At 42.1% G+C, this 17,407-nt stretch overlaps 1 protein-coding gene across 1 annotated transcript; it reads right to left on the bottom strand.

Annotated features, from left to right (window-relative positions):
* Positions 1-248: 248 nt before the first annotated feature.
* On the bottom strand, positions 249-16,905 carry efcc1 (EF-hand and coiled-coil domain containing 1). The gene is made up of 8 exons (XM_056386819.1): positions 15,797-16,905; positions 14,445-14,884; positions 5,557-5,705; positions 4,997-5,132; positions 3,351-3,507; positions 2,107-2,265; positions 1,490-1,559; positions 249-1,332 (listed from the first exon to the last, which is right to left on the bottom strand). The coding sequence occupies exons 1-8, from the start codon at positions 16,472-16,474 to the stop codon at positions 1,199-1,201; spliced, it is 1,923 nt and encodes a 640-aa protein (XP_056242794.1). The 5' UTR covers positions 16,475-16,905; the 3' UTR covers positions 249-1,198.
* Positions 16,906-17,407: the final 502 nt, after the last annotated feature.

Genomic DNA, 17,407 nt, shown 5'->3' with positions numbered 1-17,407 from the left:
ACAACAGGCCAACTTCTACACTGACAAGTGGACAGAGTAGAGTTATGATGTTTGGAGAACAGATATCTATTGTTGCTTCAGTAAAGTGGTACCTTGGTGTGATAGGCTACCTAACATTTTGGATCCTGGGTTGTTTTTTTTTTTTTATGCCTGCTACATGGAGGAGGAGCAGGTTGTTTGACTTGGCAGCAGTGACAGTTAGACAGTTCATTTTCAGACATAATAATAAATCAAAATGATACAGAATGCATACTTCAAAGGCTTTAATGGCATGACTCAGTGACAAGTGAGTGGTTTAGTATTTAAGGCCCACATTTCAAGACAGCAATGACAATGCAACTGACCAAGTTTCGTGTGTCAGAAATGATACTTAATTAAAGGTGAATCTGCTTTATTATACGGAGAAACAGGTATGAGGCAGTAACCATAGATTATCGTTGACAATGCATTTAATAATGTAATAGAATGGTTGCACTTGTGTGGGACATAGATTTATGTTTTAGTTCTTGCTGTTTTATGTGAGCATCACTGGGTTAGTGTTAGGGCATCTACAGAATGTTCTGGAGGCATGTACATTGATGGTGCAGTAGCATTTCCCAACATGACTGATGTTAATAAATAAACCAGCATCCCAAGACTTGAAAGAACACTAATTGTGTGTTGTCAAAAATAGGCTGCATTTCTTAATGTGCTTTGAAGATGTGTTTGTACTGACAAAGCCTTGTAAACCTGTTATGATACATTTTATCATGAGATGCCGATGAATGAAGCACATACAATGAGATGCAGCTTCCTTTAAGCCCTATCAGGCATGTTATAATTCCAAGTGGAAGTTGATACATTTCACAGACTACTTCATGCCCCTTTAAAGTTTAGCTTATTTCAACATTTTCACATTCAGAACTCTGTTGTGGAAAAATAAAAAAATCCGTATAGATCATGAAAGAGTTAAGTGCAATAAAAGCTCTTGAAAAAACACGTTTAAGCAAGAATTTACCTTATATGTAATAAAGCCCTTCACTACAATAATTAACATTCTAAACTAATATTCCTTTATAGATGATAAGGTCTGAGGAGTATATAAGCTACAATATAATACACTATACACATCAATCAGCCTGTTTCTGGACCACTGGTAAAGTTTCCGGCATCTTTAGACAGGCTGTTAGAACAGCATCCCAGCAGGTGGCAGTCTTGTTTAGCAGGAGATGATGAGAGCATTCAGCGACTGCTGACTCTGTGTTCGCTCCAGAGGTCCACCAGTCGACAGAATCTCACAGGCAGCCAGTTCATGATAGAGAGCGTTGAGCACCTCCAGAATGTGGGCTTTTCCTGTTCAAAAACAGAACAGATGTGACCGCTGTGGGAATCATGTTACAAGGCCCGGCGAGATCTTAATTTAATTCCCTGCCCTGAGTAACTGTAAGTTTTCATTATCACATTTCACAGGACTTGCATTGATTTTATTGGGCATGTGAGCTCCACTAACCGTGTTGTGGGTCGCTGCAAGACTCCAAAGTGCTGAGCAAGATTTTCCCGAGAGACCTCCGCGAGACGTTCTGTAACAAGAGCGAGCTATTCTCAGATGGCTATCAGGCAATTAACAGGCACTTTAACAGACAGTCTGACTCTGACAGCCGCAGAGGCACTCACACATGTTCAAGTGAAATTAATTTGCTCTCAGATCGTTAATCAAGCTGTTATTATTTCTCTGGTGGGTAAGACATCTGCTTGCTGATTCAACAGGTCAAAGTGGACTTTTGAAGTCACAGTGTCAATAAGTTAATGTCTATATGGAGGTGGGTCCTTGAGCAATGCTAGTGAATACTTTTAATCTGTGTTTCTCTCTGATGAAAAATCACTCCAGTGGAGTGTGGGTGGATTTTTCTCTAAGCTGCCAACGGAGCATAATGATTTTCATTACTTTGAGTTCCAGCCTAAGTGCTGTTCACAAGACTTTTCTTGTGTTAAAAATCAAAACAATATTTTTGGACTTTAGAGAATGGTAAAAACATGCTGAATATCACAAAGCCTTCAGTTCAATAGTACTATCAGAACTGACTTCTTAAGACTCAATAGCGCAGTTAGGCTGAAACTGTGACTAACCAGGTCTCTGAGCTGCTGCAGGAGCTGCAGGATGTCCACAAGTTTCTCCTCCACCAGTGACAGACGAACCCTCTCCGTCTCCAACATTTGCAGCTCCATCTGAAGCAGCTCTGTCTCCTCGGCCTTCTGCTGAAGCTCCTGGACCAAAGAATCCTTCATCTGAAACACACGACACAGGTCAGTCCAACTAAAGGACAGTCACCTCCTCCTGCCTGGAATAAGGCTAGGCGTCATAGTTCATGATAGTCATGATACATACATCAGTCAGAGACACTGACACACACACACACACACACACACACACACACACACACACACACACACACACACACACACACACAGGATCAAGTTATTGCTGGTTTTGGTCTTTGGGATTTGTTTAAAATAAGAAAAATATATAATACCAACAACCTTATCCTCTAAAACTTGCGAGAGCAGGTGGATTTGTCACTCTTGGAAATATTAGGCCCTATAGGCCTGCTAAACATCCTGATACAATCTAAATATATCCAGTGTAAATTTATGTCAAATGATGGGGTTAGAAAGTGATTTTTCAGCCCATATTTTGTAGGTTTGCCTGCCAAAAATGTTGGAAATCCCTGCAGCGCACCTTTACGTCACAGCATATTGAAGGACAAAGGTCTCACCCCACACATCCTGCACATAAACAAAGCCTCACAGTCAGGACTTTGTTTGGTTTTCACTTTTCCTGTCTGAGTGCTGAGACGTTCTGGGAACACATTACGTCACAGTTCCCCTTCTGCCTGTCTTCCTGTGTTGTGAAAATACTACTCAACTGTAACGAGACAGCTTTAATTTATGATATTCTTCAGTGTCGCACGGGACAAGGGGGAGTGTTTCTGTGGTCAGCTCCAGTGAGAAACAGCTGCAAACACACACACACACACACACACACACACGCACACACAAAAGCATACACACACATGCATATGCAGTGGGAGGCTCTGCAGCCGCTGCTGGTGGTTTGGTTAGGTGGAAGCTGTAAGATCATGCCAATAGCTGTGGTTTTGCTTTTGAAGCCCTCCACTTTCATAACAACCTTCCCCAGTCCTCTGTAATCTAGTTTAACACCATACACATAGCCACAAAAAGCCTTAATGATATAAAGCAAGGCAGAACACTGTCCAGAGAGAACAGCTCAGTGCAAATGTATCCAGCATAGCAGGGCAGAGGATACTGCAGTGGCCCACCCTGGTGTGATGGAGGTCTGTGGTGGTTTGTACCTGGTCCATGTCTATCTCTGCCTGGCTCTCCTTAAGCTCCAGCTGCTTATGCAACCTGGTCACCCTCTCCAGGAGCTCCACCACGGCGCTGCAGCTCTCCTCGCTCCTCGAGCTCCCGAAATTGGACATTAGCTTCTTGAATGCCTTGTCGTCACACCTGGTCAAGAATACATAAGAGAAAAAAGGAAGTCTATCAGGCTCAGAGCCACAGCAGCTGGATTAAAGACTTTGACAAATGTTAGGAGAATGATTCGTCTCACTACTCTGTCTCAGCACAAGTCTGAGCTGGCAGTGTTTTATTGTGGATTTCGTTCTTATTCAAATTTTGTAATACATAGCAAAATTCTAGCACACTAGTACAAATCAGCCTGGTCGCTAGTCTGTTGCTTTACTTTTAGACATTTCAGATGTTTTTCAAGTGCGTATTGGATTGAGAATCAACACCAATTCCTGGTTAAACTTTCACAATAAAATACCATATTTGATCATTTATTTGATTGTAGGTGTGACTACGAGTGTGAATGTGGTTGTCTGTATGTGTCAGCACTGTTGTAGATAACCTGTAACCCCTGTGAATCTACTTAGGATAAATAGTTACAGAAACAGTTTAATGGCTGAATAATTAATGTCATAGTTACCTTCGTAACAATGTATTTCTATTTCTGTAGACACATCTCTGTATCACTGTTTTCCATGATTGGTGACAGACACCACAATACCTGTGCAAAATTCAAATACACCTTCGCATACAGGGACCACACAAAAACAAAAAGTAAAACTCCTAATGATTAAAATAGAATGCTCCTTTTATTATCAGTTTTTATATTAACGGTAAATCAAATAGATATGTGTAATGTGAAAGCGGTTACTTTGAATAACAAACAGAGAAATTTCACCTGATGCTTTGGCGCCATGGAGCTTTTTTAGCCTCTTGTAGCATACTGCTTTGGTTTTATGGCACATTTACTACGTGGTTCTTTTTCATCAACCTTGTTTACAACAGCAGAAGGCAACTGTTGTAATAACTTATCACTTTCTGACCAGCACCAAACAGCAGACAGAGAAAGCTGGTGAAGAAAATGAAACATCTACCAACATTTGAAAACCATAATCAGGAGCTGGCAGACGTGACAAGGAAACAGCAGCAGATAAACACCAGTGAACAAGTGAACAAACAGCGCTCACAACATCACAAAAACTTCAGTTATTTTAAACCACTGTTAAAGGAAGGTTTATATCTGCTAATAGCAAATGCTTCTTCAAGCAGCAGTACGTCCCAATGTTTACTTTGATCCCTTATTACAGTGTGATTGTATATTGTCCGTTGTCTGCCACCATGCCTCTATCCTTCTCTGGACTAACTTTACTCTTACATGTGTTGAATATTAGTGGATCTCCGGTTTCAGGCCATTTTTTCAAACAAATTAGACATAACAAGTTAGCTGTAGCAACATTAGCTTGTTTTGGACTTCTTCTGACTCCAGGTGGCTAAAAATGACTAATGTAGGTTTAAAACATATTTTTATCTTGTTCCATGTTTCATTTTTTTCAAATTAGTAATATAAAGAGTTACCTATCTTATCATACATCAGTAAATTGAGGCACACTACAAAACAGTGTTCAACAGTGTTACTAGCTTGCTGTACCTTTCCCCACAGCAGGACAGCCTGGTCAAGATCCTCTTCACCTCGTCCACCTGCCTCTGTTGGTCTTCGGTCCATTTGTCCTCCTCCTCGTCAGAGGCGGCCTGGCCCTCCACCGAACGAAACAGCTGCTCCTCCACTAGATAGATAGATAGATACTTTATTTATCCCCCTAGGCAAAATTGATGTGTACATTAGCTCATTGTTGATAATAATAAAATTAAATATAATAAATAAACAATAAAAATTTAATTAGTCCACTTCCTTTGGCTGAGGTATTGTATAGCCTGATGGCAGTGGGAACAAAGGATCTCCTGAACTTCTCTGTTCTGCACTATTATCATCATTGCCAGCAGTGTAAGAGAAGAAAAGTGGGCTCATGATCATAGGTTTATCTATTCAGATCTAAGACTGGCTGCAAAATTGTGGAAGGGGGGAAATTAACTTTCCGTTTCATCAGCTGCTGCGAAAGTGTCTTTGGCCGACATAATTATGTGTTAAAAAGGTTTCTGATAATTCTCCAGTAAGAGAAGAACTGGATTCTACGTCAGAAGACATCTCACTTTTGTCAGGGGTCGTCACAGCACGCCCTGTTGGGGAGCAGCGGTCGTGTTGAGAATCCAAGCAGCATCTCTGGCCCGACCTGCTGCCAACACTCAGCTGCTGCTCTGCCCTGGTACTGCTTGGGAGTTGTAGTTTTGACACCTCTGACCTGAAAGGGAGCACAGTCAGTTCAATACAGCTGTTTGACTGCAGGTTCTCTGTACATACATGACCCCGTCTGTGCTGCTGCGAATCTTCTCTGACACTGACCAAGGGGCTAAAATTGCTCTTCAAATATGCACAGATGAGAAACGTTCAGTCCAAACCAATTCCCAACATCAAAGAGAACATATCAAGTAACACAAGGCAGTATGTATTAAGCCACATCTACAACCGCCATGATAATTTTATAGAGGCCTGTGATGTTGTACGCCAAATCTGGGTGGGGTAATTGAAGCCAGACATTGTATCTTTAAGGCATTTTACGGTAAAGTGGGTCAATGGAAGAATGGCGCTATTACTGTGTCAGAGTTAGCTTGCAAGATGTGAGGTAAACGCACACTGGATGGTACAAAATTGGAGCAAAAACTTTTTTTTTTATACATGAACATTTTTTAAGCTCTGTTAGACATCTTTTTATGTGCAGATGAAAAGATATGTAACATTTATAGTCTATATGTCATGTTTTTTATGTCATGGACATATTCAAACATTTATGCCGAAAAAAATGAGACTACAGTTCGTGTGGATCAATTCTGTAATGGTTTGAATTTTCTAGGTTTCTCCTGCTGTCTGCTCTTTTGTGTTGGGGGAAATCCGATAGGGGGCCTTCGTAAATCACAGAATAAGTGTTTCCAGATGATGATGTCTTGCCGAAGAAAAAAAAGAAAAAAAGAAAAAGAAAATCTCAAAAAGGTTTTCAACAGCCTGACTCTGAAAAAAAAGGAAAAAAAGTCACGGAGCCCTCATGCTTATATCCTGTTGGCACGAGGCACACTATGCTGTAAGACAACATTATACTCTGCATCTGTGTACCACTTTAGATTTCTTTGTGCAAAACTGGAGAGAAATGTCTGACCTCACTGAAGGTCAATAATTGCAGCATGATTTCAGGCAATCAATCAGAGCGTCGTGTTTAAGTTAGTGGGGGCCATGGTGGAGGAAAGACTGAGTTAGTTCATGAGAGCCAGCAGCTGCAGTTGCACCAACATGGGGATGGTGTATGGACGTGAACACACACAAAACTTTGCTGGTTGCTGTGGAAACAGTCGGACTGTGGAATGGTGGAGGGCTTTTTCAAATGCAGGCTCTTGGTGTGACTAATTGCACTTTAATTGACAGTGGCTGGAGAGAGGCTGCAGCCTATGTCCAGCAAATACTGTAGCAAGGCCACAGCCTCTTGTTCAGGCCTTTGACATGCATAGAAGGTTAAAAATGGCTTTGTGTCTTGAGAGACAAAGAAGACCCTTACTTTTGAGGCTAGTAAACTGAATGACCTCCCCACTTTCACCCAAAAACTAGTTCTGAATTGTTTTTGACTGCGGTTGAGATTTATACTGTTTAAAGAGGGTTTCCCATTACATGGTTAGACAGTGATGAGCTACACTGAAGTGTTGAGTGGTGGTGCTGAGTATGGGAATTCAAACTGGAAGAGCAGAAACACCTGAAAGTAGTCCAGACAGACATCCTGGATGGTGGTCAGATTGTGGGATGCAGCAAGGAACAGACAAAATTTGATCAGTGTTTCATTAGACAGGCATCAGAGCTCTTGCCAATGTACCAAATGCAAAAGCAGCATGGGAAGAGTTTGACCTGCCAAAATGAAAATATTAATTCATTTACTTATTTTGCTGAGACAGGGAGAAAGTGAAATACACTGCAGACTTCACAGTGTCATTCCAAAACCAAACTGTTTTGATCCAGTCTCATTAACTATGTTTCCAGTAGCATCAGGCAGGTGTTTCCGATGGAAAAGCTCTGATCAATGTAAACTGCCTGCCCAGCACCAAATTACAGCCAGATAAAGTTAGTGACTCCGCTAGTTTACCATTTAGCTAGATATTTCCTCTAAGGAGTTGGCAGAGACCATAACAAAGCAAAGCAGAGTGAATACAGTTATATTAGCCAGTGAACAAAAACCTTCAGATGAATGCTAATGTGTCTCCAAGCTTTTTAGCTTTGCTTAGCTCCTTGTTTTGGTTTCATGGCACATTTGAAGGATAACAGTTAAGTTACAGCTCTCTTGAAACACATTTGCAGCAGCTGCTTTCAGCAAAAAAATCCATGCTACCTGCTCAGCACCATACAGTAAACGGACACAGTTGGAGCCTGGCATATGAAGACAGTCAAATGTTTAGCAGCTGAAAACCCAATATTTTTTCAGCAGTCCGTGGAGACCAAACAAAGCCAAAAGGAGAGTGAATCCTGCACTTACATGTACAGTAACTGGACAGATACACAACTTCAAATGAAAGATAATGCTGCTCTGTGTTTGCTGGACTAGTAAATAGACATTCAACTGCTAAAACATTAGCCATAAAGATTTTATAATGTAAATATGTCACAACTGACATAAAAATAAATGGAAAAATAAATAGATAAATAAATAAACTGATTAGTGCTGCTTTAAATATCACACCTTGAGGAACATTTAGCATTTTGTGCTGCTTGTCTTTTGTCCTGTTCATAAGCTGAAGAACAGTGAAACAGTTATTGTCTGCATTAGGTCATAAAGCAGCTAGGTGTACAATCAAGGCAGAATTTAGCCGTACAAATTTTGCTCTAAACTTGAAACAGACCTTTCAAGGAATCCCTGAACATTTCCTGAATCCTCTATATGGTGTGACATAGGACGCTATTCTTCACAATGAAGGAAAAGCCATCTGATAATTAGATCAGTGTATAATTGGCTTGACGTTTAAATTCTTGGCAGCGAAACTGCAGTGGTATAGTTAAATATATGTGGAAGCATTTTGGAACCTATATAATGGAGGCCTAATTATTACAACATCCCTACAGGCACACACACACACACACACACACACACACACACACACACACACACACACACGAGTAAAATTATACATGAAGAGCTCTATTGTGCTATGTCAGGGCATTTCTAATTAATAGGATCCTGTATTCTGCCCTATTAGCAGAAGCCTAGAGATGTTCTTTTGGCTTGTGGGAGGTACTCCAGCTGTATGTTGTTACAGCCAGGACACCCAGAGTCCTCCCTCTGGGTGTCCCTGTGTTTATCACAGTGCGGCACTGAGGTGAACTTTCCATCAACACACTGCCCCCCCATCACTGCTCCCCCTCCTCCACTCCCCAAAGAGCAGTTTCCTCTTTCAGGTGTCATCGGTCAATGACAGTCTCCTTTCTCTGAATAGGTTAGAAAAGAGGGGACGCTGTAAACTTGAGCTTGAACTTAAATTTCTTTTTGGTGCCCTGTAGCATGACGGAGACAGGTGAGGGGGTCATGTTTACATAGCTGACGGTTATTAATCAAGTCCTCTCTCAAGTACAATGAGGTGGTTCTGGGATACAAGTAAAGCAGCTACAGGGATGTGATTATTGTATAGCATTAGATGAAGACTTAATCCAAAACCAATGCCTGTAACATTTACAGAGGGTGGTTCAGCTTTCCTTTGCAAGCGAAGTGCAAAGAAACCCCCAAAGTCAAACAAACGAGGGTATTAAAAGTAGAGGGCAATATACAGCGAGAGAAGTCCAACAAGGGTGGGTGGCATAGGTTTATAAGATATTTTGTGTGTGATGTATTTCTGCTGATGTCAGCATACCTTCAAACCAGAGAGGGGGGGAGCAGGGCCGTGGTTCAACGTGAAAATGAGCCCACTTGGCAATGTGAGTTTTTGAAGGCTGTTCAAGAAAAACAGTAAGGCAGCAGCAGCAGAACGCCACGGGTCCCACACATCCCACGAGTGTGTCCTTTCTACATTATTTAAAGGGTAGGAATGTCGTGGCAGCACCTGCTCCACACAATGCTGCAGCTCTTGTGCGGAGGCAGATAAATGGTCTACTAGACCCTCCTCTTCCCTTCACTCTCAGGCACCATGCAGGGAGCATGAAAAGGCTAGGAGATTATGCCTCCCCTGAGGCCTGCCTTCAGAGGGCCAGGGGTTAGAGGCATACAGAGAATAAGTCTGCAGGCGTGCCGTTAAAACAAAAAGTGAGTTTTAAAATTGCACACTTAGGACACATGTGCTTCGCGGGCTCTCTAGAAATCCCTGGACTCTATAAATGTTTTAATGAGCGATTTTGTATCTCCACTCTATATGTTTTCTTTTGGGCTCAAAAAGAAGATGAAAAGTTGAATGAAACCATTCATCTCTTGAGGGGCATGAAAAACATGAATGTCATTTCATGAACAAACAGTTGAGTGTTTGCTTCTTCCTCCAGATGGTATGCTTTACTCCCCCTCATTTCTTTTTGTTCCTCTTGCTGTGCTTCCTATTGTCTAGTCTCTCTGGCCCACAGACCTCTAAAGGCTCCAGTGACTGATTTAAACTCCCCTTTACTCTCTGCAACTTAAAGAAACAACAAAAAGTGACACTTTTACACGATCACAGTTACACAAAAACTTTCCTGTGCTAATCAACTCCTCTTGAGGGCGCGGCTCCCATCTGAACTTCAGCCTCTGCTGTTCTCACTCACAATCCAAAGAAATCACAGGCGTTATGCAACAACACCCACACATCTTAAGTTTCATACTGACGACCACATTTTTTTAAACTCACTTGTGCTGGGATGTTGATGGAAAGTTGAAAGCGGATTTTCAAGATGAGGAAAATGTACATCAACAAAAAACACAAAAAAGGAAATCAAGATGCAGATCACATGTTACAGGAACAGTTCCACATTTCAGGAAAAATATGTGATCGATTCCTTGTTGAGACTTCCTGCAGATGTGTAGTTTGGGGCCATTAAAAGCAGTAAATATGAAGTTACTGCCAACAGTCGGTTAGCTTAGCTTAGCATAGCACAATACTGAAAATGGGGAAAGAGGCTGGCTATTTGCAAAAGTAACAAAAGCCTGCCTACCAGCACCTCTGCAGATTATCAGTTAACACATGGAATCACAACTTGTTGTTTCTACTCTTCGGTTTTTGCGCTGGACAAAATATAAAGTGTTTATTTCTGAGCAGTAGAGGTGCTAGAGACAGATTTTGTTACTTTTGGAATGAGCTGGGCTAACTGTTACCGGTCTTCAGCTACGCTAATTGACAGCTGGGTGTAGCTTTACAGTACAAAAACTATATCAAGAAATCAGCCACGCCAATATATTGACAAATATTGAAGATATATTGGTAGTGGTGTATATGTCGGCATATAAGTAACAAGAAATTTAGAAAAGGTGTTACTTTAAAATCAAGATTATTAAAAAAAAATTATTATCAACAATATATCGTTGTTGGTGGTAATCCTGTTGGGTTAGGGCTCAAACTACAAGTGCTTCCGGAAACTGTTCTTTGTGCAGCAGCTTATTACGACCCATAGTTATGCTTTATTGTTAAGCGACCTCTAGTGGCCATAGCAATTATGACGAGAGGAAAGGTGCAATTGTATAGAGAGCACCAAATTCGATGTTGGGAGGAAGTCGGGGTGGATGGATGGGTCGACAAAACACAAAACCTTGACATGGGAGACCGCTGTTCACTTCCTGGTTGAAACCAACAGTCAATGTGTGTTTCCTTCATCTATGACTATCTATTATTGTAACCACAACCTCCCCTAACCTTACTTATTTTAACCCAAAAACTAACCAAGTAGTTCTTGTGCTGAAAGCTAACCAAACTGTAACTGTTCCATAAGCTTAAGCATGTGTTTATTATTGTTACCATGGCGATTAAGATCTGGTATGTGGCCACCAGTATGTAGCCACCGGTATGCAGCCATTGGTGCACTCCGTGTGTCTATTATTATAACCATGAGGATGAAACTCCACCATGCCTGATACTATAGAGGGCACTAATTCAGGAGGTGTAGGGATACACAACCTATATGGTCGTTTTAGGTTAGTGGACTTGTGCTTTCAACATCATATGGATGCATATGGATGGTCTCCATCTGTATCATCACTGTGCTTGAGTGGAATCCACAGGACAGAAGCAGTGCCAGATCTCCCCCCCCCCCCCGGCCCTGTATCTCTGAGATCCAGCAGCATCCAAGCTAATCTCATTACTTGTCACAGCAGTTTAGAAATAAGCCACAGGGATAAAGTTACGGTTAATCATTTCAACAGACCCCTAGACACATTACTGCATCTTTAAACCCACCGCATATGATCTGAGACATCTGACAGTGAGACAGTGTGTTGAAAGAGTCATGACTTAATTTCTAAGATAAGTTAGAGTCACAGTAAAGAAAGACAAAAAAAGCATTGTAGCCTAAAAGAAAGAACAAAACCTAAACTGGAACGTCTGTGTTCTCTCCTGTGTCCTTGGATGAGATGTGACTGAACAAGCGTTGAGGCTTTCAGTGGGAATATACATGGAGCTTGGTTGCTAAGATCCATAGGACGGGGGTGCCTATGTGGTATTGTTCATTTGGGCGCGGAGTGAAAGAAGTGAGTGGGGATTGATGAGAAAGGCCAGTCTGTTGAGCTTCTCACTCAATGGAGCTCTCTCTTGACAAGTCAGAGCCTTTGTGGTGCTGAATTATTTGCCATTAGGGTATCAATGGAAGGGCAGTGAAAAGGCTTTGGAACGCAGTCTGCATAGATTAGTGGAGTTTAGGGTAAAAGGACGAGTATTGTGGCTGCTAAATTTGTTACTTAGAATCACCTACAGGCAGGTAGTAGTGAGGACTTCAATCATATGGGTCTGGTTGTGCATGACTGTGGCTTAGAGTCCATAATAACAGCATCATGTAGATGTTACAACCATTCAGAGACATCTGCTATCGAAGAAAGCCAGACCTGCAGACACTGATTATATGGTTGGAGCGGGGACAACAGACACAGAGATAAACATTAAGCCAATGGCTTTGTACTTTAAAAGTCCAATTACACCCTTACTTCCACCAAAATGAATAGTTCCCAACAGTAGCGGAGCTCAGGCAGGACAGACCTGCCACACACGATGCTTGTTAAATAAACTAAAACACAACAAGGCTGAAAATTGGAATAGTAAACCACATCATAAATAGTATGGCAGAGTTTTCCAGGCATGAAGCCAGAGGTAAACAGAGTCATTTTATTCTAGGAGGAATTATAATTCATTATGGTTCATCTACCCACAAAGGCCTCCCTAATGCAATAACTTTCTAAAACAAGCCGTTTTTTTTCATGACATAATGAACAGCCAGACATTGTTTTGGTCGGGGTTAGACAGCTGATTGGACCTCATGCGGTGGTGGGAAAAAAAGGCTATGTCTACTCCATGCCCTCCCTGTATGACCATGGGACAGTATTTATTTTGATGATGTCAATTTAAAATCACAGGAAAATTTGAAGAAACCTTTCTATATAAATATAAAAAAATAATCAATACCAAAAAGTCGCAAGTTGCAAACATTGTGTTGCAATTGCAGTGGTCTCACTTTCCAGCAGGGCAGTAGCCAGGATTTTAAGACATGACTGCAACTCTCCAGCACCACTGTCAACTACACCACCACCACTCGACCATTACTGGGTCACTGTCCTTAATGGCCCTGCGATGCATGTTTCAAACAAACTAGTTTAACCTGATGCATCCTTGACCATGTGTAGAAGCAAGAGCAATAATGGTTCAACGATGACACTCAGAACCTGCTGTCAAACTGCTTCCTCCATCACTCTCTGTAATAATTGTAGAAATGGAAATAACAGAACAGACTTTTGGACAGTCTCTCCTCAAAGAAACTGATTGCGTTGCATTTAGTTGAACTAAACACACTAAAAGTGACAGTAGTAGTTTTGTGAAAAAGAAAAGCTTGATTGAAAAGGTTAAATATTTCCTACATTCACACCTGCATAAAGCTGGGAGTGACTGTTGAATTGGTGGTTTATGAAAGTTACAAAAAATAGTAGCAACATATCAGCTGTTGAACTGGTGGTTTCAGACGTTGACATGATCCAACAAGCACTTTCTTTCAAGCATACTTAAGTCTTCATGGTTAGGCTGTGGCCATCTAGCATTAGCCTGATCCCAGACTCAGAATCAGCACAAACATCTCTGACTTGTTTGGTAATACAGATAGGTCTGGTATTGTACCCGCTGAAGGCTATTTCCACCAGCTGGAGGAATAGCAACCATATGGGCTTTGTGGTGGGGATTAAGAATGTGGACGTTATTTTACATGACTAGCTAGCTGCTTTTCTACATTCATGAAAGCGAATAGCAACTGAAAGCTGGTGAGAGGTGTGGATGAGATTGATGCACCTGTAGCCTTTAAATTGTGGTAACTCAATGCTCAGGAATAACAGCTTTATGACATATTCCTTTTATCAATGTAAAAGCACTACTGGTGTTTTTGTCCACTGTTACTGCTAATGGTTTAATGAGTGGAACCCTGTTTTGGTCATGAACACGCAGGCAATGGTTTCATACTATGCACATTAACTGTAACACACCAAGAAAATTAGGAATGTGCCAATAATAGGCAATGAAGAAGTCTTCTTCTTCTGCTAGCATACAAGAACCAAATTTGTTTGTTTACAAGACAACTCCACAAGACACCTTTAGGTTAACTACTCCTAGCATCCACCACTGTAGCTTCCCCCTCCCAACAAGAGTTCACCTACTACGAGCACAATGTGAGGCTAAATCAATTAAGTGAAACAAAAAGGCAATTCAAATGTCTGCATTCTGAGCTGTGACGATGTTGTTATACTGTTGCCTAAACATTTGTGTAGTGTTTTGCTGATGCTAAAATACTACACAACACAGAGGTCCCCCATTTTTTTTACCTGTAGTAGAGGAGCTCTGATTCCAGTTGGAGGATGTGTCTCTGCAGCGTTGGCACATGACTGGCCTTGGCTTCCAATTCCTTGACTTTACCCAGCCCACTGAACAGCGCCTGCCGGGCCTCCTCCACTTTCCTCCTCATGCCCACCTGCTCCCTCTTGAGAGTTCGGTTGCAGTCCTCCAGAGCGACTACAGTCTCTTTAGAGCTCCACAACTCCTGCTCAAGTCTCTGATTATACAGCATAGCCTCCTCGACCTGTCGGTCCCTGGAGCTCTGCAGCAGCTCTATCTCGTGGATGATGCTCTGCAGGCCCTTCAGGTTGCTGTAGGTGCTGCTTTTCAGGTTGCTGTTGCTCATACTTTTCTGGGCAGCCTGTTTCTGGTGGGCAACAAAACAGCCTTCTTCTGGTTTGTGTTTGGAGTGGCTTTTCCATAGTCCTACCTGAGGAGAAGATTAACAGGTGACCTGAGGGAACTAGATCAAGAGATTACCTAAAAGAACTGAAATGTGACTAAGCAGGTGCAGCATTTGGCACCTCCTCGTGTTAAGGATTTGTACATAGTAACACATGGCTTTATTAATGTGACCCAACAGTTTTTAGGCTAACAGGTTGTGAAAAATATATCTTGTTGATGAGTATTAATAGTCAAGTCAATAATAAACTCTTCTGAACAGCTATGATGTTAGCAGTTGTAAGTCATCATTGGTGACAGTCACTTTCTCATAGACCATGAATTCTGCAGCTGTAAATGTTAAGCATCAATAAGGGGTCATTCGTTTCAGTGCCACTTTCTAATAAGGCACTTTTTATTAAGGGTATATGAGTTGTAAGTAATGCTCCAGAATGACACTTGCTTTGTGCTTTTAGTTACTTCTGTAGTTCAGCACTCCTCCAGTGGACTGTTGGACCACTTACCTTCTGGTAAAGGGACGCAGGGCATCTGGACTAAAATCCATTCATGAACAACTTGTACCACTTGTAATGAGGCACCGTTTGCAAAGGGGTTGTAACTTATAACTAATGGCTATGGTTGTAAATCATTCATTAACGCTTTATAGCTTAGTTACAAGACATCAATAACAACTGTTGATGGCAGTGGTTGTCTTGGGGCCCTGTGCAAGAACATGCCCCTGAGACCAGGTTGGCGAGAGGGGAGTCGGCAGTTCCCTCACACAAGGACTGCTATTGTGCCTAATGACATCTGTTTTGTGGGGGCTGGTATGATCCAACTAAATGATATTACTATTTAAGAAATGTATGGACAAGAATCACGTTCAAATCTATAGTGAGTTTTCCACTTAGCTCTCCATGCCTCCTACTTTGGCAAACACCCGCATTACCAGCAGTCTCACCTGCAGAGCCAGGCAGCGTGCATCACTGCTCTGAAGTGCGGCTCGCATGTCCTCAATCAGCTCCCTCAAACTTGCATTCTCATCTTCCAGTTTCGTTATTCGGTCCTCGGCTTCTTCCAGTGCCACTATCTCCTCATAGCACTCCTTGGTGCAGGAGCCGACCCTACAGCCGGAGGCGTGCCGTCCCTCCACAGAGGGACAGGAGCCGCCGCTCACGCCCACAGACAGCAGCTTCTCTCGCCGCTTCAGAGGGCTTCTCAGGCGGATCTGAGTCTCTATATGCTCGCTGTCCTTCCCGACCAGCAGCCGGCCATTCTCATACTGACACCCCGCCTTGGTGCTGAAGTATCCGCACAGTTTGGCATGGAAGTGTCTGAAGGTGAGCTCGCCGGGTAAATTGTCTAAAACACCGGCGCATTCTGTTTCCTCCGAGTCTTTGTTCAGTCCCAAAACTTCACACAGGATGTTAAAGTCTTCCAAGGGGATTTTGCCTCCACCTTGATAGTCCATATGATGGAAAATCTCCTGTAGATACTGATCCAGCCCGGTGGCCAAAACTATAATTTCGTTCTCCACTCCCCGGTCCAGTCCGTAATGGTAAGCCAGAGTGCTGACGATCCATTGTGTCCTGCGCGCTGGTCGGCTGTATGGATCAGTGGAGTCTATCGCATCCATCATTTCTACTGAGCAACATCATATTTCCATAAACTTACAAGAGTAACCGTGTTTCTTCTTGCAGCATCCCGTGTGTTTCGTGTTCATTCACTCTGCAGAAACTCGGGGCAGACTGGTGGAGCTTAAACGAGGCGTGTGTTAAGACAGGGCAGATTTGAATTTAGCACTGCCCCCAAAATCCAAAACCAGGGGTCCCAGCTATGAGTCAGTAACATACACATACTATAACGCTCTCATTCTGCCGCTTGCCTGAGTATAATTGCCACCAGGTGTGTAAACTTTTGTCATTCACTTGGGTTAAACCTTGTTAAGATGTAAGATGCCCAAGAGACTAATAGGGTGTGCAGCAGAGGTAGACTGTTTTCAGTAAAGAATTTTTACAGCATGGTCTGTATGTAGGGGTAAAACACAAGCTGGATGACCTGCAATTTTCTCCTATTAAACTCAGGCAAAACCGAAGTTATTGTACTTGGCTCCAGACAGCTCAGACACACATTATCTAATAGTTACTCTGTAAAGGCACTGTCCTGGGCTCCAGCAGCCCCACGAGAAATCTTCGTTATCTGAAATCTCAGTTATCTTCGACCAGGATATGTCTTTTAACTCCCACATGATGCAAACTTAAAGGACTGTCTTTTTTTTTTCACCTATGTTACATTGCAAAGATCAGACACATCTTGCCTCAAACAGATGCTGAAAAACTCTCCAGCTGATCCAAAATGCTGCTGCACATGTACTGACAACTAAAGAGATCCTATTTCTCCCATATTAATAATTATTATTATTATCATAATAATAAACCTTATTTGTATAGCAACTTTCATACTAACTTCATAACTTCTTTGCACTGGCTCCAGACTAGAATTTAAAATCCTTCTCCTAACCTATACAAAGCTCTTAAAGAGCTCAAAGTACCCTATTAAGAACACTGCACTC

Source organism: Seriola aureovittata, chromosome 2 (assembly GCF_021018895.1).
Source record: "Seriola aureovittata isolate HTS-2021-v1 ecotype China chromosome 2, ASM2101889v1, whole genome shotgun sequence".
Lineage (NCBI taxonomy): Eukaryota > Metazoa > Chordata > Actinopteri > Carangiformes > Carangidae > Seriola > Seriola aureovittata.
This window is presented reverse-complemented; position numbering and strand designations above follow the sequence as displayed.

What these genes read in the sequence shown, in the direction of transcription:
- efcc1 (XM_056386819.1), bottom strand. Translation starts at nt 16,474, where the DNA reads ATGATGGATGCGATAGACTCCACTGATCCATACAGCCGACCAGCGCGC. An exon ending in TCAGAGCTCCTCTACTACAG is followed by an intron (nt 5,706 to 14,444) that starts GTAAAAAAAATG and finishes GCTCCCTTTCAG; the next exon opens with GTCAGAGGTGTCAAAACTAC. An exon ending in CTGTCCTGCTGTGGGGAAAG is followed by an intron (nt 3,508 to 4,996) that starts GTACAGCAAGCT and finishes ATTCTTGACCAG; the next exon opens with GTGTGACGACAAGGCATTCA.